Source organism: Botryllus schlosseri, chromosome 1 (genome assembly GCF_051294905.1).
Source record: "Botryllus schlosseri isolate E-star chromosome 1, Bs_hap1, whole genome shotgun sequence".
Classification (NCBI taxonomy): domain Eukaryota; kingdom Metazoa; phylum Chordata; class Ascidiacea; order Stolidobranchia; family Styelidae; genus Botryllus; species Botryllus schlosseri.
In genome coordinates, this window is record NC_137236.1 from 37,071,443 (window position 1) to 37,093,713 (window position 22,271).

The window sequence follows — 22,271 nt, forward strand, 5'->3', positions numbered from 1 at the left end:
CTTCATATGAAGATGCATGCTGGCGTCAAGAACCATGAATGTAATGTGTGTGGCAAATCTTTTACTCTGAAGGGAGGCCTCAAGCGTCATATGGACAATTGGACATGCATTCTGGCGTCAAAATTCATGCATGTGCTGTGTGTGGAAAATTGTTTACTCACAACGGTAACCTCAAGCATCATATGGAGATGCATGCTGGCGTCAAAAATCATGAATGTGTTGTGTGTGGGAAAGCCTTTACTGGTCACCTGAAGCATCATATGGAGATGCATGTTGGTGTCAAAAATCATGAATGTGATGTGTGCGGAAAAGCATTTGCTCACAAGCTTACCCTCAAGCTGCATATGGAGATGCATGCTGGCTTCAAAATTCATGCATGTGCAGTGTGTGGAAAATTGTTTACTCACAAGGGTAACCTCAAGCGTCATATGGAGATGCATGCTGGCATCAAAAATCATGAATGTGCTGTGTGTGGAAAATCATTTACTCACCAGAATAGCCTCAAGCTTCATATGAAGATGCATGCTGGCATCAAAAATCATGAATGTGCTGTGTGTGGAAAAGCATTTACTCAGAAGGGTAACCTCAAGCGCCATACGGATATACATGCTGGCGTCAAAAACCATGAATGTAGTTTGTGTGGGAAAGCTTTTACTCAGAAGGGTGACCTCAAGCGTCATAGGGCCATGCATGCTGGATTCAAAAATCATGAATGTTCTGTGTGTGGAAAAGCATTTACTCGGATGAATTACCTGAAGCTTCATATGGAGATGCATGCTGGCGTCAAAAATTATGAATGTGCTGTGTGTGGGAAAGCATTTACTCACAAGTGTCACCTGAAGATTCATATGCAGATGCATGCTGGCGTCAAAAATCATGAATGTGCTGTGTGTGGGAAAGCATTTACCCACAAGGGTAGCCTCAACCTTCATATGGAGATGCATGCTGGCGTCAAAAACCATGAATGTAATGTATGTGGAAAAGCTTTTACTCAGAAGGGTAACCTCAAGTTTCATATGCGGATGCATGCTGGTGTCAACAAACATGTATGTGATGCATGTGGAAAGGCATTTCCTCACAAGGGCAACCTCAAGCTTCATATTGAGATGCATGCTGGAGTCTAAAATCATAAATGTGCTGTGTGTGGAAAAGCATTTACTCAGAAGGGTAACCTCGTTCTTCATATGAAGATGCATGCTGGCGTCAAGAACCATGAATGTAATGTGTGTGGTGTGGCAAAGCTTTTACTCTGAAAGGAGGCCTCAAGCGTCATATGGACATGCATGCTGGCGTCAAAATTCATGCATGTGCTGTGTGTGGAGAATTGTTTACTCACAAGGGTAACCTCAAGCCTCATATGGAGATGCATTCTGGCGTCAAAAATCATGAATGTGCTGTGTGTGGGAAAGCATTTACTGGTCACCTGAAGGATCATATGGAGATGCATGTTGGTGTCAAAAATCATGAATGTGATGTGTGCGGAAAAGCATTTGCTCACAAGGTTAAAGGTCAACTATATCGACCAAAACAACTTTGGCTCATTTTGTAGAGTTTGTTATGCTGATTCCAATAATATACATCCTGCCTCCTAAAATTAAGTATTTCTTGAGATATCGCAGTGCAAACTGCCGACTTCTGAGAAACGGCTGTAAAATCAGCGACCGTGTCGATGACGTACTACCAGGATGTTTTGCCGATACATGGAAAACTGAATGGGATGTCTAAGTCAGTCGTAGGTTGTTTTCTTCGCCTTAACTGCCTGATGCTGCGATGTTTTGATCCGTCGGGCCCGACTGGACTATTCCATCTTCATTTTATGGTACTTTAGGTTCATATAATTTGCGATGCCTAGTGTACAGGGAGTACAGAAATGAACGTGCAATGCAAGAATCCAGTTCTGTTTACATCTCATTTATTGATTCCATGGAAACGCCACCTCTTTGGGATGAGGTGGGCTAGCTGCCCTGCACTTCAATGAAAACAGATGAAGAGAGCAGAAGAAAATCAAGCCGGAGAGACATTTTTTGCAGAAAAATATGTAAAATGTAAGGAAGGCTGTCTCGTTAATAAAAGTGCTCACTGATGTACAGTATTATTCAGTAGGATGCTATAGTCATTGATTACTTTGAGGAGAACTTTGTCATCACACTTCCTCTACCACAAATGATACTGTACAAAGGAGAAGAACGAGTTCTGAAGTCACATCTGTCATTGAATCGTTTACCTAGAGGTGTGATCAGAACCCCCTCCTCTCGCTGCTGCACGCGCACGATGGTAACGAAATCAAGCCACCAGATAGCAGAGAACTTGGTTCAACACATCATGATGAAGTGGTATCACGGAAGGTAATTATTATTTCAAACTGACTTTCCCTAACAACTTCAGAGTTTTGTAACTTCAAACAACCACCCCTGTTATAGGCTTACATAAAAACCCTTGTTCTTGCTGCTGGCTTTCACTTGGATATTGAACCGGTGTTACAATAAAAAAGAGTAAATCGAGTGTTAGTGAGTGTATATGATTTAATTTCTGCTGTAAATGATTATTTCAGCGACGTTGACAATCCTGTCTGAGGGCATCATGCTGAAGCATAACATCAAGAAAAGAAAAATCCTGGAAATATCAAGACTTATTCACACAGATTTATTGGGATGATTGCCTTCTATGAAATTATAAATCTTACGATTCTGTATGTATTAAAACCTAATAAAAGGTTCTGACTGTTCCATATGTATTAGAATCGAGTAAAAGCTTTTGGGTAAAGTCATTTTATTACATACAAAGATAAGTGAAAGTAGCGGACTGTGTGAGAACTGATCAGCGGTGTTGAGATACTTCGAATCCAGTGCATGCGGCGGAGATGAATTCCAGTCTGAGTGAATCTAGTCGGGTCGAGCGTCTCTGAAAAGTCGATATGTACTAGTTATATGCATCAGTCCTCAAGCTTAGATCCTCAGCATACCGCACAATCGTACATGCATACAGTACTCCTATTGTTTTAGACGTGCAATACCAATCATTTGGCAATACGGTACGGTACTTTCGTCGTCCAGGAATGCCCAAGTAATTGTATATACCATTCAATTATATGGGAATTCCTCAATAGTGTCAAAATAAGATTTACTAGACACCGTGTCGCTATCAGTTGACTCCGCAGCTTCTGCAGAAGTTGACATTATCCCACTTCAATACATACAGCACGGCCGCAGCATCAGAAATCCTCCTGGTAGTACGTCATCGACATGGTTCATTGATTTTACTACCGTTTTGGTCTGTGGTGGTATTTTGCGACTTTTGCTGCTCGATATCTCAGAAACTACGTGATTTTAGAAGATATGAGGTATATTATTGGAATCAGCATGCGAAAGTCTACAGAATGAGCCAAAGTTGTTTTGGTCGATAGAGTTGACCTTTAACCTCAAGCTGCATATGGAGATGCATGCTGGCATCAAAAATCATGAATGTACTATGTGTCGAAAAGCATTTCGTCACAAGGGTAATCTCAAACTTCATATGAAGATGCATGCTGGTATCAAAAATCATGAATGTGCTGTGTGTGGTAAATCATTTACTCGCCAGAATAGCCTCAACCTTCATATGAAGATTCATGCTGGCGTGAAAAATCCTGAATGGGCCGTGCGTGGAAAATCATTTACTCATCAGAGTAACCTCAAACCTCATATGGAGCTGCATGCTGGCGTCAAAAGCCATGAATGTAATGTCTGTGGAAAAGCTTTTACTCACAAGGGAGACCTTAAGCATCGTATATTATGATGGGTATAGGGCAGTGGTTCCCAACCTTTTGCGACTCATCGCCCCCTTTTGAAGCTCCACACTGATCATCGCCCCCCAAATATTGGGAAAATAACAACAGCACTTTGTCAGCCCCCCAAACATTGGTATTTGGCCCCATAGGGTGATAAACCAAACCCCAGACCATCCCCCCCTCAGCCAATGGGCCTTTTGTCGCTACATATCAGCTATACGGTACCCTATTTCATGTACTGTTTGGTGAGACACCGTATTCCGCCTAAACGCGCGAAGCCCGACAAATTTCTATAATTCATGTTTGAATCGGTCAATATGGTCGGGAATTTCATATATATTGCTATCAATTTTTTATCCTCTTTCTGCTCGCGTAATCAGATTTACCAGTAGAGCTGAGTGTGGTGTGTGCTGGAAAAGGTAGGACCCCTAAATAATAATTAAACATCTTCGGGCGGAATCGTTGTTATATTGACTTCGTTACATGATGCTATTGTGTGACCTCCTATATCTGCTATGTCAGAAGATATGGAAATCATCAAAACGTACCAAACTAAAAGACGCACATGATTTCAAATTGGTATTTCTGTACTGGCAAATAATTTTTTACTTGCGGGATGGCATTTGTCCTGTAGGGTTAAGGTCGCCAGGACAGGAACATTCGATTCCAGCCATTGAGGCGCCTATTGACAATTAAACATATATGTATATTAGGCTGTTCAAAAATAACTTTTTTTTCTGGATTCCAGCCATTCAGTCATTAAATTGTCAGGTTACCCTAAAAAACGCTACACACCAAATTTGGTTCAATTCTAACTGGTATAGGGCTCCGCAGATCCGATTAAAATTTTTAATTTATAGCCTACAGGAAAATCGAGAAAAAAAATTTTAAAATTTTTTTGTCAACCCAATGAAATTGTTGAGCTGTCTTCAGAGACGATGCAAAAAAATTGGCTCAATTTGGACTAGTAGAAGTGAAGCTATTGGAGTTTTCCGTTGATAATCCTTGGATCAACGACCAATCAAGGATAATCCGAGAATTATCAAGGAAAAATTCAAATAACTTTGCTTCTACTAGTCCGAATTGAGTAAAATGATTTGCGACTCGCAACAGGTAGCAGCCAGGCATAGTTCGCTCTTTCTGTATGGTAAATGCCGTAAATATGTAGGAATTGTGACTGAATGAGGTAGCGGGTAAAAGGTATATGCAGTAGCATATAGCTTCTGGGGTATTTTGAATTGCCTGTAGTATATGACACCTAGAGCTGTTTGACTTTCTTCAAACCAGGCGTAGACAACTAGTCTCAACTTTTCAAGGTTAGAATTATAGAGCTAAATCGTTTTGCGTTTGGAGAGGGTTAGGGTCAAAGTTGGGTTGTGGGTATCCCAATATTAGGGTTGGCGTATTAGGGTGGGGAGGGGGATATTAGGGTTGTGAGAGGGGGATATTAGGGTTGGGTTAGGGGAGGTATTAGGGTTCTGGAAGGGGAATATTAGGGTTGGAGTTAGGGGATATTAGGGTTGCGGGAGGGAGGATATTAGGGTTATGGAAGTGGGATATTAGGGTTGTGAGAGGGGGGATATTAGGGTTGGGGGTGGGGTATATTAGGGTTGGGTTAGGGGATATTAGGGCTACGGGAGGGGGGATATTAGGGTTAGGGTTAGGGAAGTCGGGTATTAGGGTTGGGGGAAAGGGGGGTAGGAGGTAGGTTAGGTTCAAAGTTGGGGTTAGATTACTCCTAACCGGGGTTTAACCCGCCTCCTATCTCCCTTTCCCCAACCCTAATCTTGGGATACCCTAACCCACCTACAATCCCCCATTTCCCCAACCCTAATTCCGCCTTCCCCAACCCTAACCCAACTTTGACCCTTAGCCACTTCCAATCTCCCTTTCCCCCACCCTAATGTCCGTCGGCACAAAAAACACAATTTATTTTGACGTTTATAAATATATATTTGTGTTCATGGAAAACATACGTTGGTGCTTATGGTGAACACTTTTCGATCTCTGACTGCCATCGAAGAAGTGCCGAATTTTCTAGGTATATAAGTCATATAGATACATACCTGTAGAACACTGATTCGTAGGTTACCTGCCTTGGTACTGGCATCCTGATTTTATAAAAGTTGGTGCAAGAATGGACATTTTCAACTTGATTGATGGAGCAAAATTTGATATTGGAGTGCAATTATACCTCGAATCCAGTGACAAGATTATTAATCGTTGAAACCAAACGCAGCTTGTTTATGTTGGCCCATAGAATGTGGCTAGCCAGACCATATTGATAGAATATGGTCACAGTAAGATAATGTTTTGGGCTATTTTACATGAACATTCAACATTTGATTTGATATGTCCGGTAAAACGGTTGTTATTCTGCTTTCGAATAAGGTAATTAATTTTCCATGTTAGATGTTTGTTTGTTTGTGGTGTTCATGGTGGTGGTTCGACTACACTGGTCATTTTACACCAGGCCGGTTCTTCTTATTATTATTCCGTATCTGACCGATTACCAGTGAACTCGGTACTTGGTGAATTCAGTCGCACAAACTCGGCACTTGGTGAATTCGGCCGTGATAGATCTTGTAGAGGTACCGGTCACCATGATTGGTTACTGGACTGTTTGCCAGTGAACTTGGCACTTTGAGTGGTTGTCAATTTTGTATGGGGGTCAGGGCATGCGTAGATCAAACAGTCACGGCGTGAATAGATCACAGATTGCGTAACCGCGGGAAATAACGCGACGCTCTTCACTTATTGAACTCGGCCCTCGGAGAATTGGCACTAGGACACCTTCGCATTAGAAATGCATTTAATATGAATGAACAGTATCAAAAAGGAAACTTGAACGTGCCGGGGCATGATCATGCGAAACATTTGGTGATGAGGAAAACTGGCTTGTCGTGATCGATGAACGAAGAAGTGCCGCTTGATCTTCCACAGCTCCGATTTCACATACAACGACAAGATCCATCTTCTCAAAACTTGCACGACACAGCCCCGTCACTCACGCCATCGATTCCAAGCAGACCACGCGTGGTCGGTATATGAGCGCTGCGTCATTTCCCGCGGCTACGCAATCCGTGATCTAATCACGTCGTGACTGCGTGATCTGCGGATGCCCTGACCTCCTTACAAGATTGACGAATCACTTGATAATACTATTATTAGTTTAATAATTCATATTAATAGCTGGTAATACACTTAATTACAAAATTTCCCGAGGGCCGAATTCACCAAGTGCCGAGTTCATCGGGAACCATCTGCCCACTTAGAGCACGGCCCACTCCTAGGCTTTTCAAGTCATGGCTATGCGTATCAGATGGCGAGGAGGAGCCTAGATAAACGGCCAACACTTCAGTAGGAATTATGCAGTTGACGTGTCAGGCTCGTGCCCGCAATTCATTGGTGTTTAGCTATAATGGAACGTACCACTACGTTACCTCGCCATACCTTGTAACATGGGACCGTAGCATTTGGCATTTTGTGTGGCAATAGAATTTTGTGTGGAAAATTGTGTTCGCTTTAGAACTTATCCGAAACTTTTATTCCGCCATAGATTGTATATGATTAAACGATATCGGAATTGATCCTAGAAGAATTTCAAAGCCACTCACCACAAAGGAGGATTAAAGAAGTTTGAGGACAAATTGAATGAAAGCAAAAGCCTTTTCAAGAGATGTGGTATGTTGAATCTGTTTTGTTATTTTTAAATACTTTGTTGTGCAGATAGCAGACGGTATATATAAACGTAAGATGTGGAAGCTATCAAGGTGTTATGTTTATTATTTTTAGAAAGTCAGTCAATCAAAGTGGACGATCGTATTGCTTGGATTATATTTAGGCTTATTTTAGCATCTTTAAGATCAATGCAACTCTGAACGTGGACGGTCATGAACACTTGAGCAGTGAACTAATTCTGTTCCTATATTGACATATCAGACATTTGCACTCAGTACCGTTGGCGGCGACAATATTGGTCAGTCAGCAAGAAGCATCATGAAGAGGGTTGCCAGTCTGGTGTAATTATAGCAGAGTCGGAAAGAATGGGAAATACGCTTTCATCGACCTAATTTGAACAAGATCACATAAAGTAAGAGACATTCATGATATGCTGCAAATGTGACTTTGTTCTTTGTCTAGTCACCCCACTTATGTAACAATTCAGGCTTCATGCCCGGGTTGTAACCAAGTCACAAGGCTCCGAGTCGCAAGTCAATCTCACTTTTATAGTTTATACTCGAGTCATTTTCAATTCACCATTGAGTCAAGCCCGAATCGAAGTCAGCGAGCTGAGGGCCTAGTCCGAGTCGTGGTATTATGACTCGAGTCAGAGTCTAAGTCGTTGTGTTAGCTGATCAGTTTCCAATTTAAGTCTTGTTCAACCAACTTTTTATATATTTTTTGTGAAATCGAGTGGGTCGCATTTATAATATACTAATTTTCCTTACTTTTAGCCAGGGTTATAATGACTCGAGTCATTTTCTCAAAATACGGAAATGACTCGACTTGGACTCGAGTCATTGCGCATGACTCGAATCAAGTCATATGACTTGGGACTCAGATGGCCAACACCGACATTTCATTGTAATTTCGAAGAACAGTAAAGTAACCACCCTATTGGGATTTGTCTATGGGTACTGGTACTTAATAATGCGACCAGAAACTGCTGAAAGTGAGGGAAATTAGTTTATTGTGAATGCGAACCATTCGATATCACCAAACAGAGTTATAAAAGTGGGTTTTACAAGACTTTAACTGGAAACTGAGCCGTCAACACCAGGCGCGTATCCAGAGCGCAAAAAAGGGGGGGTTTTGCGTTACGAAATTGGCTATTGTGATGTCATCATTGCTATCACTCGGCTCCACCCCGTGGCGAATATTTATAGTTTAATAATAAACAGAGATTTGCGGTGAGTGGGAGATGTACGAATACGATACAGACATTGCCTGAAAATCGCGTTTCTTTTACGGTATGATTGAAAGAAATTCGTAAATACTCGCATTTAGTCATGAGCCGGCAAACGCCGCCTGTCTTCAAGCGCCTAGTTCCAGCCAGAGATGCGCGATTTTGTTGGGTTTTGACGATATTATGCACACGGTCGGTAGTATCGCAGCGGACGAACAAGCGCGGAATAAGGCGGTAGCATAAACGAGGGCGATCGTGATCGCCATAGAGAGGTGTGGTGTGAATAGTGTACGTCGTACACGAATGCGTGCTTTTCGATTGCTTTACTAGCCATACGGCTGAGCGTGTAGTACGCTCGAAGATAATTAGACTTTAATTGCAAGCACGCAAGTCAGTCAATTAATACAGAGTACACACTGGGATAATAACTAGATCGACAGAGCAACTTGTCATCCTATATAATTAGGTTAACTTTACTACTAGGCCTTCTCAATTCTCCCGTTCAGCGACAACATAGGCCTGTATTTGGACGACAGCAAGCCACCTAACAATCGAGAACGTGGATTGCTAGGCTTGTATTTTGAAATGTGAATGTCAATCGTAGGCCATTTCTCGCCAATAATCGCGAATACAATGTGGATTTGAGAATAGCATTGTCGTACTGGTGCCGTCGTGTCTGCGTCTCGCTGATCAATCAACACGCCGTGCAATTCTTAATTAGGATTTCAAGGCGAGCAGGTGCAGCGAATTCGCGAGCGATGTTGATTGCCGACAACTTCGTCTTTGCAATTACGTATCGCGTCGGCCAATTAGATTAGATTTTCCTAAAATGCATCTCTCGTTTTAGCAAGGCGATAGAGAAATCGAGGGAAGAAAGTTGAGAACGTCAGCAACCGCCACAGCTGAAATGTAGCTGACCAGTGACCAAGCGCAGAATTCGTATGGAATTAGCGAATTATAATGACCTATTTTATCCTTTCGAGGCGCATAATTCCAATATTTTGTAGGGGTGTTAGTCCCCTTAAATAACATTAAGACGCCATATTCGCCTTCTCATACGTAAAAACGAATATGTTAAACTGATAAATTAGCAAATATTAGAGGCTATATTTGACATTAATTTTTAGGATTTTGAAAAGGGGGGGTTCCGACCCCCTAAAACCCCCCCTGGATACGCCACTGGTCAACACGATGACTTGGACTCGGACTCCAGTCATAATACCATGACTCTGTCTGGAACCTCTGCGAAATCCCAGTAGCGATTTACTGTACTATTCTTTGAAATAACCATGAAATGTCGGTCTTGGCCGTCTGAGTCTCAAGTCATGCGCAATGAGTCGAGTCATTTCCGTACTTTGAGAAGATGACCTGAGTCAAGTCGAGTCAACAGAAAATCGTGACTCGAGTCTTACAACCCTGCTTCAGGCAATGAGCATTTACTTTGAAGATAAATAGTAATTGAATAACTGGTTGGTGGTACAAAATTTTAATACTGCTTTCAAAAGTAGGCCTACCTTCATGATAAACGTTATTGAAACCCAAAGAACTTTTTGTGTGCCAATTATCAAGAGCTACCGGCACGATAAAGGAAGTAAAACAGAGTTGAATTCAAAACCAGATGGAGAATTATGACGCATTAATGTCGAATTTAGAAATAACATCAAAGGAGCCAGAACACAGCAACAATGCAGTGTATAACTACGGTTTATAACTTCGGGTTTTAATATGAATATATTATTAAAATGTATATTAAAGTTCTGTACCCCAAAGAGTCTCTTCAACTACGGTTGCGTAAAACAGTATGACAGCGTGACACAATTCTTAATTATTTATTATAGTGGTGCCCACCGTAAATACTATTTTATTCAAATCCAAATTTTTCGATGGCAATAACTCCGCTTCCACTTGTTTGAATCGAACCAAATTTGATGAACATCGTTTCTATACATAACCTCATACTTTCATGGGGTGAACAGTAAATTTTCAAATTTTTTCTATTTATTTTTCTATTTATCACGAGTCAATCAGACTTTCATAGTTTTGACTCGAGTGGTCCAGTCGAGTCCTTTTTAATTCACCACCGAGTCACCACCAAAAAATTCGAGTAAATAAAAACCCATTGAGTTTAAGCACTCTCTTTGCTTTGATTATGCGAAATTTATTGTCGGTGACATCATATTCTGGGAGATCCGACCCACACCACTTCCTGACATGGTGTATCCGATCGGTGGCCAGGTATGATTTTTAATTTCGGGGCTGGTACGGGAGGAAGCCGTGGAGATTTTGTTCGAACAGGTTTGATTTTGTTAGTTTTCAAATTTGTGCTAGGGCAATGGCTCTCAAGTGCTGCTTTGCCAAATACGCGAAATGCCGGGAGTTTTACAATTGCCCATTAATTGGAGAAGTGAAACATCCGATTTTATATTGATTGAGAAATTTAGAATGTATTCTTTTTAATCTATACTAGAATCTGAATCAAGCATTATTTTTAGATGATTCTTGCGAATACCCAAGTTATGCGCTCCTTACCACTGAGAGTTTCTTAATTAACGAGATCGAGAATTATTGTTTGGAAGTAGTGAATCTCTATTGGTCGTATCGTAGCATACCAAACATGTAATATGCCTACTATGCACCTATGATCGTTAGTGATATATCGGTGAAGTTGTGATCAACCCACAGCATTGACACAAAGTGCAATGAACATATGTTCGAACAATTTACCAAATTATCTTTCATACGATGTAGAACTGGCGTGCTATTCTTTGTGATAGCTCAATAGGTACATATTCAAACTTTCCATATCTTTCATACTCGAATACTCGACTCAAATGTAAGTTTAATATATGATTCAGAATCGAATTACTCAGACACTAGATGTTGCCTTGCCCACTCGGTAATAAATGTGTAGTGTGTACGCAGCGATGATGCGAGTGTAGTACAGCACAACTTGAAAGCAGCCGGGGTCTTGTTTAAGACGAAATCTGCGAAATCTAAGGAGACTCTACGTAATAAATAATCAAAATTCATTGGATTTGGTCAGTCCAACTTACCGATATTTGGCAGTATAGACCTGATTTCGTCTCGATTCGCGGAGTAGTTGGTTAGGCGTTGACATTTTGAATCCAACGATATATTACTCATTGGTTTCGCATCCCATTAAGGTCGTGTTTTACAGTTTTGAGAAGTGGAGCATTATTGCCGTCGAAAAATTTGGATTTGAATAGAATAATATTTACGGTGGGCACCACTATAATAAATAATTGAAGAATTGGTCACCGTAAATACTAGTTTATTCATAATTCATATTTTTCGACGGCTATAACTCCGCTTCCACTGTTTGGAATTGAACCAAATTTGGTGAACATCGTTTCTACAGACGACCTAACATTTTCATGGCGTGAACAGAAAATTTTCAAGTTTTTTGTTATTTATTTTTATATGATAAATAGAAACTTTCTTCTCCTGTAGCAATGTGGCTACTGTTTGGAATTGAACCAAGTTTGGTGTGTAGTCTACAATTTAGAGACATTTGGCAGTGTAATAGAGGCTTGCAAACGGCCTAGTCGTAATTCTGACGAAATATACTAAACTGAAGTTCATGATTTTAAACGGGACTTCGCCTTGCAGATACCATGCAGGGTTGTAACCAGGTCACAAGGCTCCGAGTCAATAGTCAATTTCACTTTTATAATTTTGACTCGAGTCGGGTCGAGTCATTTTCAACTCACTACCGAGTCAAATCCGAGTCCAAGTCAGCGAGCAGAGGCTCAAGTCTGAGTCATGGTATTGTGACCCGAGTCCAAGTCATTGTGTTGACTGCTCAGTTTCTCGATGAATACTTGGTAAACAGACTTTTTATATTTCTGTGTGGTGATATCAAACAGTTCACATTCATAATATACTAATTTTCCTCACTTTTAGCAGTTTCTGGTCGCATTTTCAAGTACCAGTACCAATACACGAAATCCCGATAGTATGGTTACTTTACTATTATTCGAAATTACAACGAAATGTCGGTCTTGGGCGTCTGTGTCTCGAGTCCAAATCGAGTCAATACACAGATTATCTCGAGTCGAGTGATTTCCGTAATTTGAGAAAATGACTCCGAGTCAAGTCAAGTCATCAGAAAACCGTGACATGAGTCATTACAGCCCTGGAACCCTGTATGAAAGGTGTGATGTCACAAATGTGGCAGGAATTGAAATTTGGAATATTTACCTTCCAGTTGCATACATTTGTTGTAATTACCTGTTTGGTCAATTTTGATATTGGAATTTCTTAAAATATGTTTTGAAATACTGCTCCCCACGCTAAGATAGTTGAGAACCACAGTGTTAGGTTGTGATTTCCAGTTGACAATCGAATGTATTTTATATTATTCCAGGACGACGATCGGTCATCGCCGCCAACTCTAGTGCTGGATGCCATTTAAAATGCCCAGTCGACTTGAGAAAGGCTCTCGCCCCGAATCTCGTTCTGTCAGGTAAATTATTTTATAGCTGTGTAATGTTAGAAGAAATTTTGTTCGGGTAACAAACGGACTTGACTATACATCCGCAAAATCTTTCTTGATCTTACTCAAGTCACGATTTTTTTGGTGACTCGACTCGACTAGGGTCATATTTTCAAGTGCGTAAGATGACTCGACTAGAGTCATTTTCTGTATTGACTCGACTTGTTCTGGAGTCATTGTGCATGACTCGAACCAAGTCACATAGCTCGAGACTATGACGGCCAAGACAGACATTTTATTGTAACTTTGAAGAATAGTAAAGTCACCATATGATTGCTGTTTCGTCTATCATTCCCGATACTTGGAAAATTGGGCCAAAACTGTTGGGACTGAGTAAAATGACGATATTATGAATTGGAGTCATTCTATATCACATGAGCAGAGTTGTAAACAGTGGATTTAACCAGATTGAACTGAAAACTGAACGGTGAACATTGTGACTTGGACTCGGCCCTCTACTAGCTGACTTGGACTCCATAGTGAATTGAAAATGACTCGAGGCAAAATCGTAAAATTCGGAGTGACTTGTGACTCACAGACCTTGTGACTTGGTTGCAATCCTGGTTTCAACTAGTCGTTATGACAATTTCAATTTCACCCGTGAATGCGACAGACGCTTGTTTCAAAAGTACTATTTGCTTTACAATATCCAAAAGTACAGGTGGAAATATTCAAAACACACTACCTCTTGGGTAATTAGTGCAAGTTCACAATGTACAAGTCAACATACTTCGTTGCTAACAACCTCTATATGAGGTATATTTCTTGAATTATAAAACGAATTGACCTCAGTGCCTTTTATGTGTCTGAATGCATCTGTTGCAGGTGGAACGTCCATGCTTACCAGCTTTTCGCACAGATTGTTGTCAGACCTCGAAGATCTGGTTGCGATCGGGGAACGATACAAGCCCGTGAGTTATGCTTTTGTTATCTGCAATTACTTCTAATTACAAAGAGAGTTTGACGAATAATAAATTTTAAACTATTCCGAATTAGATTATAAATTACACCTATAGCTACACAGTTTTTTCAAATTAAATTAGTATTAGAATTAATTACTGAATTATCATAAACTGGAAATTGAATTAAATTCCTGATTCCATTGATGTATTTCACATTGTCAGTTGTCCGAGTGTCGGTGTTGCGTCCATAACACTCCGGTCCGTGGAAATATCGTGTCGTGGTTGATAGCCTCTATGCCTCGCTAGAGACCTTCCCTCACAGATCCATAACGAAAAAATATTCTATCGAGGTGAGGGTAATTGTCTGTTTTGGCTTGCGTTCAAAATAGCTATGTTTCATAATATCAAGGCATTCAAAATAGTGAGTGTACAGTGTACTGACTGGGCAGGACAAGCAGGGCTGTGGAGTCAGTTCACTATATCTCTGAGACTTTTTGAATATGCCGATCAATATTTTCTTCACGGAACTGAGACTCAAGCATTCCTGTTAATCCTCTCAAGTAATTTTACATTTATTACATATTTAGTTATTATTATTGAGACTTTCGGAGGTACAAAGCTCAACGTACAAATCATATATTCATATTGAAATAATCCGTAATATTTCAGCTGATACTCATCAGTGGTGATCGTCAACAGCTAGTGAAGAATTGGAAAGAACATTGTATGTCAACAATCGTATCACAAATGCTCTTTCTAATTCACTACCAGTTGCTGAGGATTGCCGCTGATGTGTGCCATCAGCCTAAAATATTAATGTACATTTCGATATGAATACACTATTTAATTGTATATTGAAGTTTTGTACCTCCAAGAAGCTCTGCAAATAGTGAAGAATCGGAAAGAACTTGTATGTCAACTATCATATCACCAAATATGACGTCACATTCAAAATAATTCAAGAATTGGAAGAGAATAGATGGCTTGACCCAAATGTACTATTTGTAGAGTATAGAACAGGATTGTAACCAAGTCACAAGTCAATATCACTTATGGTTTTGACTCGAGTCAAGTCAAGTCATTTTCAATTCACCATCGAGTCAATCCCGAGCCGGTTAATAGATGGTCGAGCCAGAGTCATAGTGTTTTGACCCGAGTCCAAGTCTTTATGTTCAATTTTCAGTTTCCAGTACAAGCGGGTTCAACTCATTTTTCAGGTCTGGTCGAGTAATATAGAATGGCTTGCATTTATGTTATCGTAATTTTTCTCAGTCCGAACAGTTTCTGGCTCTATTTTTCAAGTATCAGGACTGATAGACGAAATACCAACAATGTGGTGACTTTACTGTTCTTACAATGAAGACACTGTCTCGGCCGCCTTAGTCTCGAGTCAAGTCATTTTACAGATCTGAAAAAATGACTCGAGTCATCAAAAAATCGTGATTCGAACCTATGTCAAATCGAGTCAATGCCTGCACTAATATAGTCTTCCCTTATTTCAGAACAAACTTCGATTCCGGATTGCGTATTGGATCTGCAACCTCCCGAATTTCAGCCGTAAAACCAGCGGCGATAAAGTCCAGCCGTAAAAGCCTGCCTTACCTCGGCTCGTCAGGGCTGAGAATGTCGTCAAGGTCCAGTGTCGGATCGGAACCAAGAAATTCCGCCGCAGTTTCGGTCCTGGCTGCGTTCCGCAGGCCGAGAAGAAGTAGCTCGGTTTTGTTCAAGATAGGATTGTCGGTTGCTTGTTCTGTGGAAATATTGCAGTCTGCTGATATACAGGCCAAGCCAGGGATGTTCCTGTGTTGGCCGATTGGTTCTGCGACTAGGGTTGGGCAATATCGAGTATTTGAGTATCGCTAATTATGACATGGCAACAGTATGAATGATGTGGAAGGTTCATGTATATGCCTTTTATGAGACCACTATTATAGGGTTGCGATATTTTGGGTTGCAGAAAGTAGGACACTTTACAAGTTACAAAATTCGCAATACTGAACCCGAAAAGTGCTGATGCTACAATTTTTACGGGAAATCATGCTGCTTTAACTAAAAGAAGGCCATACTTCCAGTCCTGATCCGAAAAACCTGCCTGAACATCCACAGGAGTGACAATTTGCGTACATATTTCTTGAATCCAGCCACTGGGAACAGTGGTTGCGTTTGTTGTCTAAATTGTTATCCCAATAAAGTACTATATTTAACAGTGCTAGTATTTTTGCTGATTGTGTGCGCTGGAGTGGGTCAACATTGTAACTGCGGTAAAAGTAATGCCTCGAATTTCTACTCATTTACAAGTAAAAGCATTAATTTTGAAGACCTGTCCAAACTACTTGAAGTAGAATGTCTATATTCCGATAAGTAGTTTTGGAAGTTTATTTATAGTTCTGTGCCAGTAGCGTGCTGACTTACCATACTTACTTTACTGACGTTCGCTCCTGATGAAAGTCAGCCAAATAGCTCAGAGTGGAATACATATGACGATATGATTTTGAATCTGTTGACGTGGAAATACTATACTGACATAATCTCTCAAGTAAGCAGTACAGGTGGACTAAAATCTACTAGCATGCTAAAAAAAGCAGCACTTTGATACTGGCTACCTCTGAGGAAAGTTTCTGATGCTACTCAAGTACAAGTCTTCCTCAGAATTTATACGCAAGCAGACGACATATTAGCTAAGTAGATCAAAGCTACTTCGCGTAGTAGCAGAATACAACATAGTTGAAAAGTCCTAAAAGTAAATCTGATCTGGACGATAGGGCTATAAATCAATCAGGTTTATTAATATTTTCATCGTCAAAACACCACAAGACTGCGATACAATGAAAAGATAGGAAGGTGTCGAAACAACATTCTTTTGGATCAGACACCCACTATATGACTTCCACCTCGGCCTAGGGTGCCCGATGGTCCAGTTCTTTTCGATGTTGATCTTTTTTGAAGCCGCGGTCCTTTCTATACTAGTTCTTTCCATTTCTTGTGAGTGCTTTCTTTCTTCGGGTCTTTTTTCTGGGCTTTTTTGTCGCCGTAAGTCCACGACCAGGGCCGTAACTGCCGCACCCCAAGCCCCCCAATTGGGGGGGGGGGCTCGAGCTCGAAGGGGGCCCAAATTTTTTCGTGAATTTGCATAAATTATAGAGTATTATTTTAAACTTCATGCAACTTTTTCGATTTCAACTTGCCAAGTGTTATGATTATTGGGTAGGCTTCTCTTCCTCCAAGGAAAAATACGCAAGATTTATAGATATGGGCATATCGGCGCTAGTCATTACCGCGCTACGACGCACCAAGACATATACAGTTTTAGGTCATGTAACACGCGACTCCAAGAAGTGTGCCAGAACGATCGGCAGCGAGAACCCTTGGCCGGAAAGGACTGCCCTTATGGTGACCGAAAACTTCGTTATATATACGAAATACATATGGGTTTATTTGTCCATAGGCGCCTAAGATAGAGAGGACAATAAATTGATTGAAATATATATGCAATTCCCGATCTTATTGGCCGATTTTATCATGAATTATCAAAAATTTCCGCGCTTGGCGCTGACTAACTGAACAATACAACTGTAAGTTCGTGGCAAAAGCGAACAACGTGATTGGGGGGGCGAGTCGGTTGATCACCCTATGGAAGCTCAAGACTCAAGTTTTTTGATGAGCCTGACGAAGTGCTCTTTCGTTCCTGCCTACGGGTATACACACGGAGATGTTCAATTACTATTGAGGGGTCATATACCTTTTCAAGCACACCTTACTCAGCTTACCGGTAAATCAGATTACGGGAGCAGAGAGAGGATAAAAATTGATAGCAATATATAAGCAATACCGATCATATTGACCGATTCATTCATGAACTATAGAAATTTCTCGCGCTTCGCGCGATTAGGCAATCAAAGCTGATTCCCTAAACGGACACCCAATGAAGAAACAACGTATAGCCAATGTAAACACATAAACAGCGTATAGTCGGAGGGGGGTCTGGGGTCCCCCCCAGAAGTTCGCTTTACCGCCATATGGGGGGGCCCGAGACCAACGTTTGGGGAGGCCTGACGAAGTGCTGTTACGTAGGCTTACCATATTTTGAAAATGCAAAAAGAGGACACTTTTCAGAAATTTGCAAGATACAAAACCGGAGTAGAATTCTCAAAAACCGGTGAATTTTTCCCACTTTGCGGTCGGTTGACTAAAAAAAAAAAAAGGTCATCACTTCTGCTCAGAGCTAAATTCACCGTTTTTCACTCCGAAATATCCGCCTGACCGTCACTTCTGTGCTAATTTGCGGCATATCAGACCTAAATTTTCAAAAAAGAGGACAAAATCTCAAAAAAGAGGACAAAAGGGCGTCCTCCGAGGACACTTTCAAAAAAGAGGACAAATCCTCTTAAAAGAGGACGTATGGTAAGCCTACTGTTACGGCCCTGTCCACGACTAACCTATCGATCTCGCTTCCCATGACATGCCGCCCTATTTCTTGTCGCTTTCTTTTTCTATACTACCTTCTTTACTTTCATTCAGTGTGCAGTGCATGCCTCCTCTTTACATCGCCTAGGCCAAGGTGGGTGTCATATTCCATAGACTTCTCCTTCTTCTTGTCTCTCTCCTTCTTCTTCTTCATGTCTTTTCATTGAATCGCATTTTTTGTGGTGTATTGAACTGATAAACTTGCTAATAAACCGATGATGATAATGACGGTCAGCTGATGCGATTGTGGGATTTTGTGATATCATCGATAGACCACTGCTTTGCCGTTTAGTATTACGAGTTCCGCCGTTTAGATTCATCTTCCTTGACTCAAGTGTATTTGTCATAGTCCATCCTGTCCGCAGTTTTGCCTGGTCAGTGGTTAACCTTCCTGTAATGAAAGTTGGAGTGATTTTGAGATGGTTGGATTTGCTCGGTCCGCTGTGAAGTGTTCAACTATCGAATGTAAACATGAAATGACAACGACCGACTTTTCTGTTTCTTTAGTTCGTTCCGCTTCGCTGAGGCATGATTCAGAATTGTTTAGCGGCAGCGCCTTTAGTATTTCTGGCAATCCAAAAGTTGAGAGCGCAGAATTTTGAACGAAAGTTACGGTCGCAACGAGGCCGACAATTTCACATTCGATAGTATAGCAGTGTAATTAACGCCTTGTGTACGGTTCGCCCGGTCCGCCGTTTAGTGTTGGCCTCGTGATGTGATTGCAATACCAACAATACCGTGAATATTATAGTAAAGTGTCAGTCAGTAGTTCAGAGCTCAGTTCAGTACCACTCACGAGGAGGGTGGCAGTGATTATTTCGCAATAAGATCAGTCTCTACGGTCAGTATGTGGACAATAAGGTCAGTCCACGGTTGAGGGTTTATGGCATTAGGGGGAAGGGTTGGGGACGAGGGTTGTATCCCGAGGTCGCTCACCACTACGGTACGCTATCTCCCCGTTATGACAGTAAATCCTAATCTAATGACCCGAGCCACCAACCTAATGACACTAACCCTTAATCGTGGACTGAAAGTATTGTAGACATAGCAGCTCGATTACCAGAGAACCCGGCCCTTGGAGAACTCGGCCTTCGGAGAACCCGGCCCTTGGAGAACCCGGCCCTCGGGAAATTTTGTATATCAAGCACGCGTGGTCTACTTGTTGTGGTATTCACGGAGTTTTTCGACTACTCTGGACCTCGGAGAATGCGGCCCTCGAACAATTTTGAATTAAAAATGCATTAAATGTGAAGCTGGCCCTCGGGAAATATTTTATTCACTGGCAACCCTAATTTCCCACCCCCGGCAACCCTAATATCCCACCTCCACCAACCCTAATATCCCCCCTCCCCCAACCCTAATATCCCACCCCGGCAACCCTAATATCCCACCTCCACCAACCCTATTATCCCACCCCGGCAACGCTAATATCCCACCCCCGGCAACCCTAATATCCAAATCACACGTCTGCTTCTCGCCAAGTCAATTCAACAATGAGCCGACCACGCGTGATCGATATGTGAACGTCGCGTTCTCTCCCGCGCCTGGAGCTTGCACAATCCGTGATCTGATCACGCCGTGACTGCGTGACCTACGCATGCCCTGAGCTCCTTAAAAGACCGACAAATCAGTTGATAATAACATTATTACTTTAATAATTCATATTAATACTTGTGAATACACTTAATTTGAATTCACCGAGGGCCGGGTTCTCCAAGGGCCGGGTTCTCCGAGGGCCGAGTTGGTAGGGCCGGGTTCTCCGGCAACCAGCAGCTCAACTGACTATATTGTGAACGTAACCGCACCAAAACCTTTAGAATGAGCTGCACGTGACAGAAGGGTTTCTTCCATGGAAGAAGTAATTTATTAAACAGAAAATTGCGTGCGAGATTACCAATAATTCCACTCTGGCACCCACCCATTAACCCAATTTGATCTAGAACAGGGTGTCCCACCTTTTTGACCAAAGGGCCATATTCGGTTAAAGAATGATTACAAGGGCCACTTGATTATTGATGATTTTTTTGCTGTTTGTCTTCATGCAATGGAGCTCAATTGCTAATATTTATGTTATTAGAAATAAGTGTGCATCAATTTATCAGTAGCGCCAAAAATCTACCAGCAATCTAATTTCTTTCTCCGCTTAAGGGTTCAATACATCAGTAGATGTTTTTAGTGTGACATTTACGAGTCCAGTGTGTTGGGTAGGCCTACTATACCCAAGAAGTACCACGTGTAGAAAGTTCCAGCTAACTTGCACAGGTCGGTTTGTTGTCACAGTAAAATTCGTATGACATTTGGAATCTCTGGAAAGCTTCAACTGCCCCGGGTAATTGACGGACATGGTAGAAGAATGGGGTGAGGTAGTTGGTGTCAGACTTGGTAAGGTTAAGTCATCGATATCGCTGTGAAGTTTTATGTCATATAATAATTAGGTTGGCTAAAACAACGCTGGCTCAATTTCAAACAGCAGAAGCGAAGTTCTTGCAGTAAAACGTTTTGAATTATTTATATAAGTACGGTAGTAAATGAAAAAAGGAAATTGAAATTTTCTGCCAACTACATTAAATTGTTTCGCTGTCAGTAGAAACGTTGCACACCAAATTTATCTCCAGTCCAACCACTACAAGCGACGTTATTGCAGTGGAAAATTTTGGATTTAAATGATATAGTATTTACGGTGGCTAACTCTTTCATTATTTATTATAGAATTTTTCGCCTCCAATAACTTCGCTTCTATAGGTTGGAATTGAGCCGAATTCGGTGTGCATCATCTCCACTGACAGCCCAACATTTTTGTGGTGGACAGAAAAATTTCAATTTCTATGGTTTTTATATAATAAACCCATATTTTTCTACTGTTGTAATTTCTATTCTACCAGTTACATTGAGTCAAATTTAGTGTGCAAGTTTTTTTTTAGCCAACGTAACAATTTTGTCAGGTAGTCAGTGAAATTTGAAGAAAATGTTGTTTTAACAGCCCTAATGCACAAACTAGTATTTCAGCATTAATAACTGTTGAGATAGAAGTAGTAGCCTGCGATATATGAAAATAAATACTTGAGCAAGTGAAACTAGTAGATAATCCACCCGAGTATTATGGAAAAGCAGAAATACTTCCAAACTGATGCCTCTGTTAGGTGGGCAATAAAAATATGCCATGCGTGATGAGCAGAGCTGGGCAAAATCAATTTCCTGAGTGGATCGATTCTGAATCGAGTGTTTCGACTCGACTCGAGTGTTCGGGCATCACTCATTGTGACATCACCAAATTGTGAATGATGCGGAAAGTTCAAATACGGTTTGTGTCTTTTATGCGACCAGAATGTGTAGATTACCGACATTTTTCATGTGAAATACCCCTCCATGTATAATATGCACCCTTAAAATGACATGCAAGTTCTGGGAAAATCCTGTACCCATGTATAGCACTCACCCTGCATTTGCAGTACATGAATACTAGTTATGTTTTATGTTCGATGTCATTCTGTATTTGAAACGTCACTGTTGATCAATCATGACATAACGATCGCTAATCATAATATACTTAACGGCATTGTCTCTAAACGATAGTAGATAGCAGCCGAAGTCTGTTCGGCCCTCAACGCGATAGCTCAGGCAGCGACATGACATCTTGCGCACTAGGCCTATTACAGACGTGATTACTGGGGCCAGCGATTATGTTGGGCCTACCAGGCCTGTTGAAGATGTGAC

The 22,271-nt window shown here is 41.2% G+C and overlaps 4 protein-coding genes across 4 annotated transcripts in view; all 4 read left to right on the forward strand.

Moving 5' to 3' along the window:
- The window catches only part of LOC145436270 (uncharacterized), a 192,591-nt gene that overhangs the window by 56,473 nt on the left and 113,847 nt on the right, over positions 1 to 22,271 (forward strand). Inside the window, exons 4-5 of the mRNA XM_080313637.1 lie at positions 14,017 to 14,102; positions 15,596 to 15,650. Of these exons, the coding sequence (XP_080169763.1) occupies positions 14,017 to 14,102; positions 15,596 to 15,650 (141 nt within the window). The remainder of the gene's footprint in view (positions 1 to 14,016; positions 14,103 to 15,595; positions 15,651 to 22,271) is intronic.
- Positions 1 to 22,271, forward strand: part of LOC145436161 (uncharacterized) — a 76,221-nt gene that overhangs the window by 43,221 nt on the left and 10,729 nt on the right. The window lies entirely within an intron of this gene.
- Positions 105 to 2,730, forward strand: LOC145436167 (uncharacterized). Its single transcript, XM_080313459.1, has one exon. It carries the CDS (start codon positions 105 to 107, stop codon positions 1,122 to 1,124), a length of 1,020 nt encoding a protein of 339 aa, XP_080169585.1. The 3' UTR covers positions 1,125 to 2,730.
- Positions 21,760 to 22,271, forward strand: part of LOC145436123 (uncharacterized) — a 49,896-nt gene continuing 49,384 nt past the window's right edge. The window contains exon 1 of the mRNA XM_080313410.1: positions 21,760 to 21,858. The gene's annotated coding sequence lies outside the window, so the exon portion shown is untranslated. The remainder of the gene's footprint in view (positions 21,859 to 22,271) is intronic.

Coding starts and splice junctions, on each gene's coding strand:
- LOC145436167 (XM_080313459.1), top strand. CDS start 105: ATGCATTCTGGCGTCAAAATTCATGCATGTGCTGTGTGTGGAAAATTG.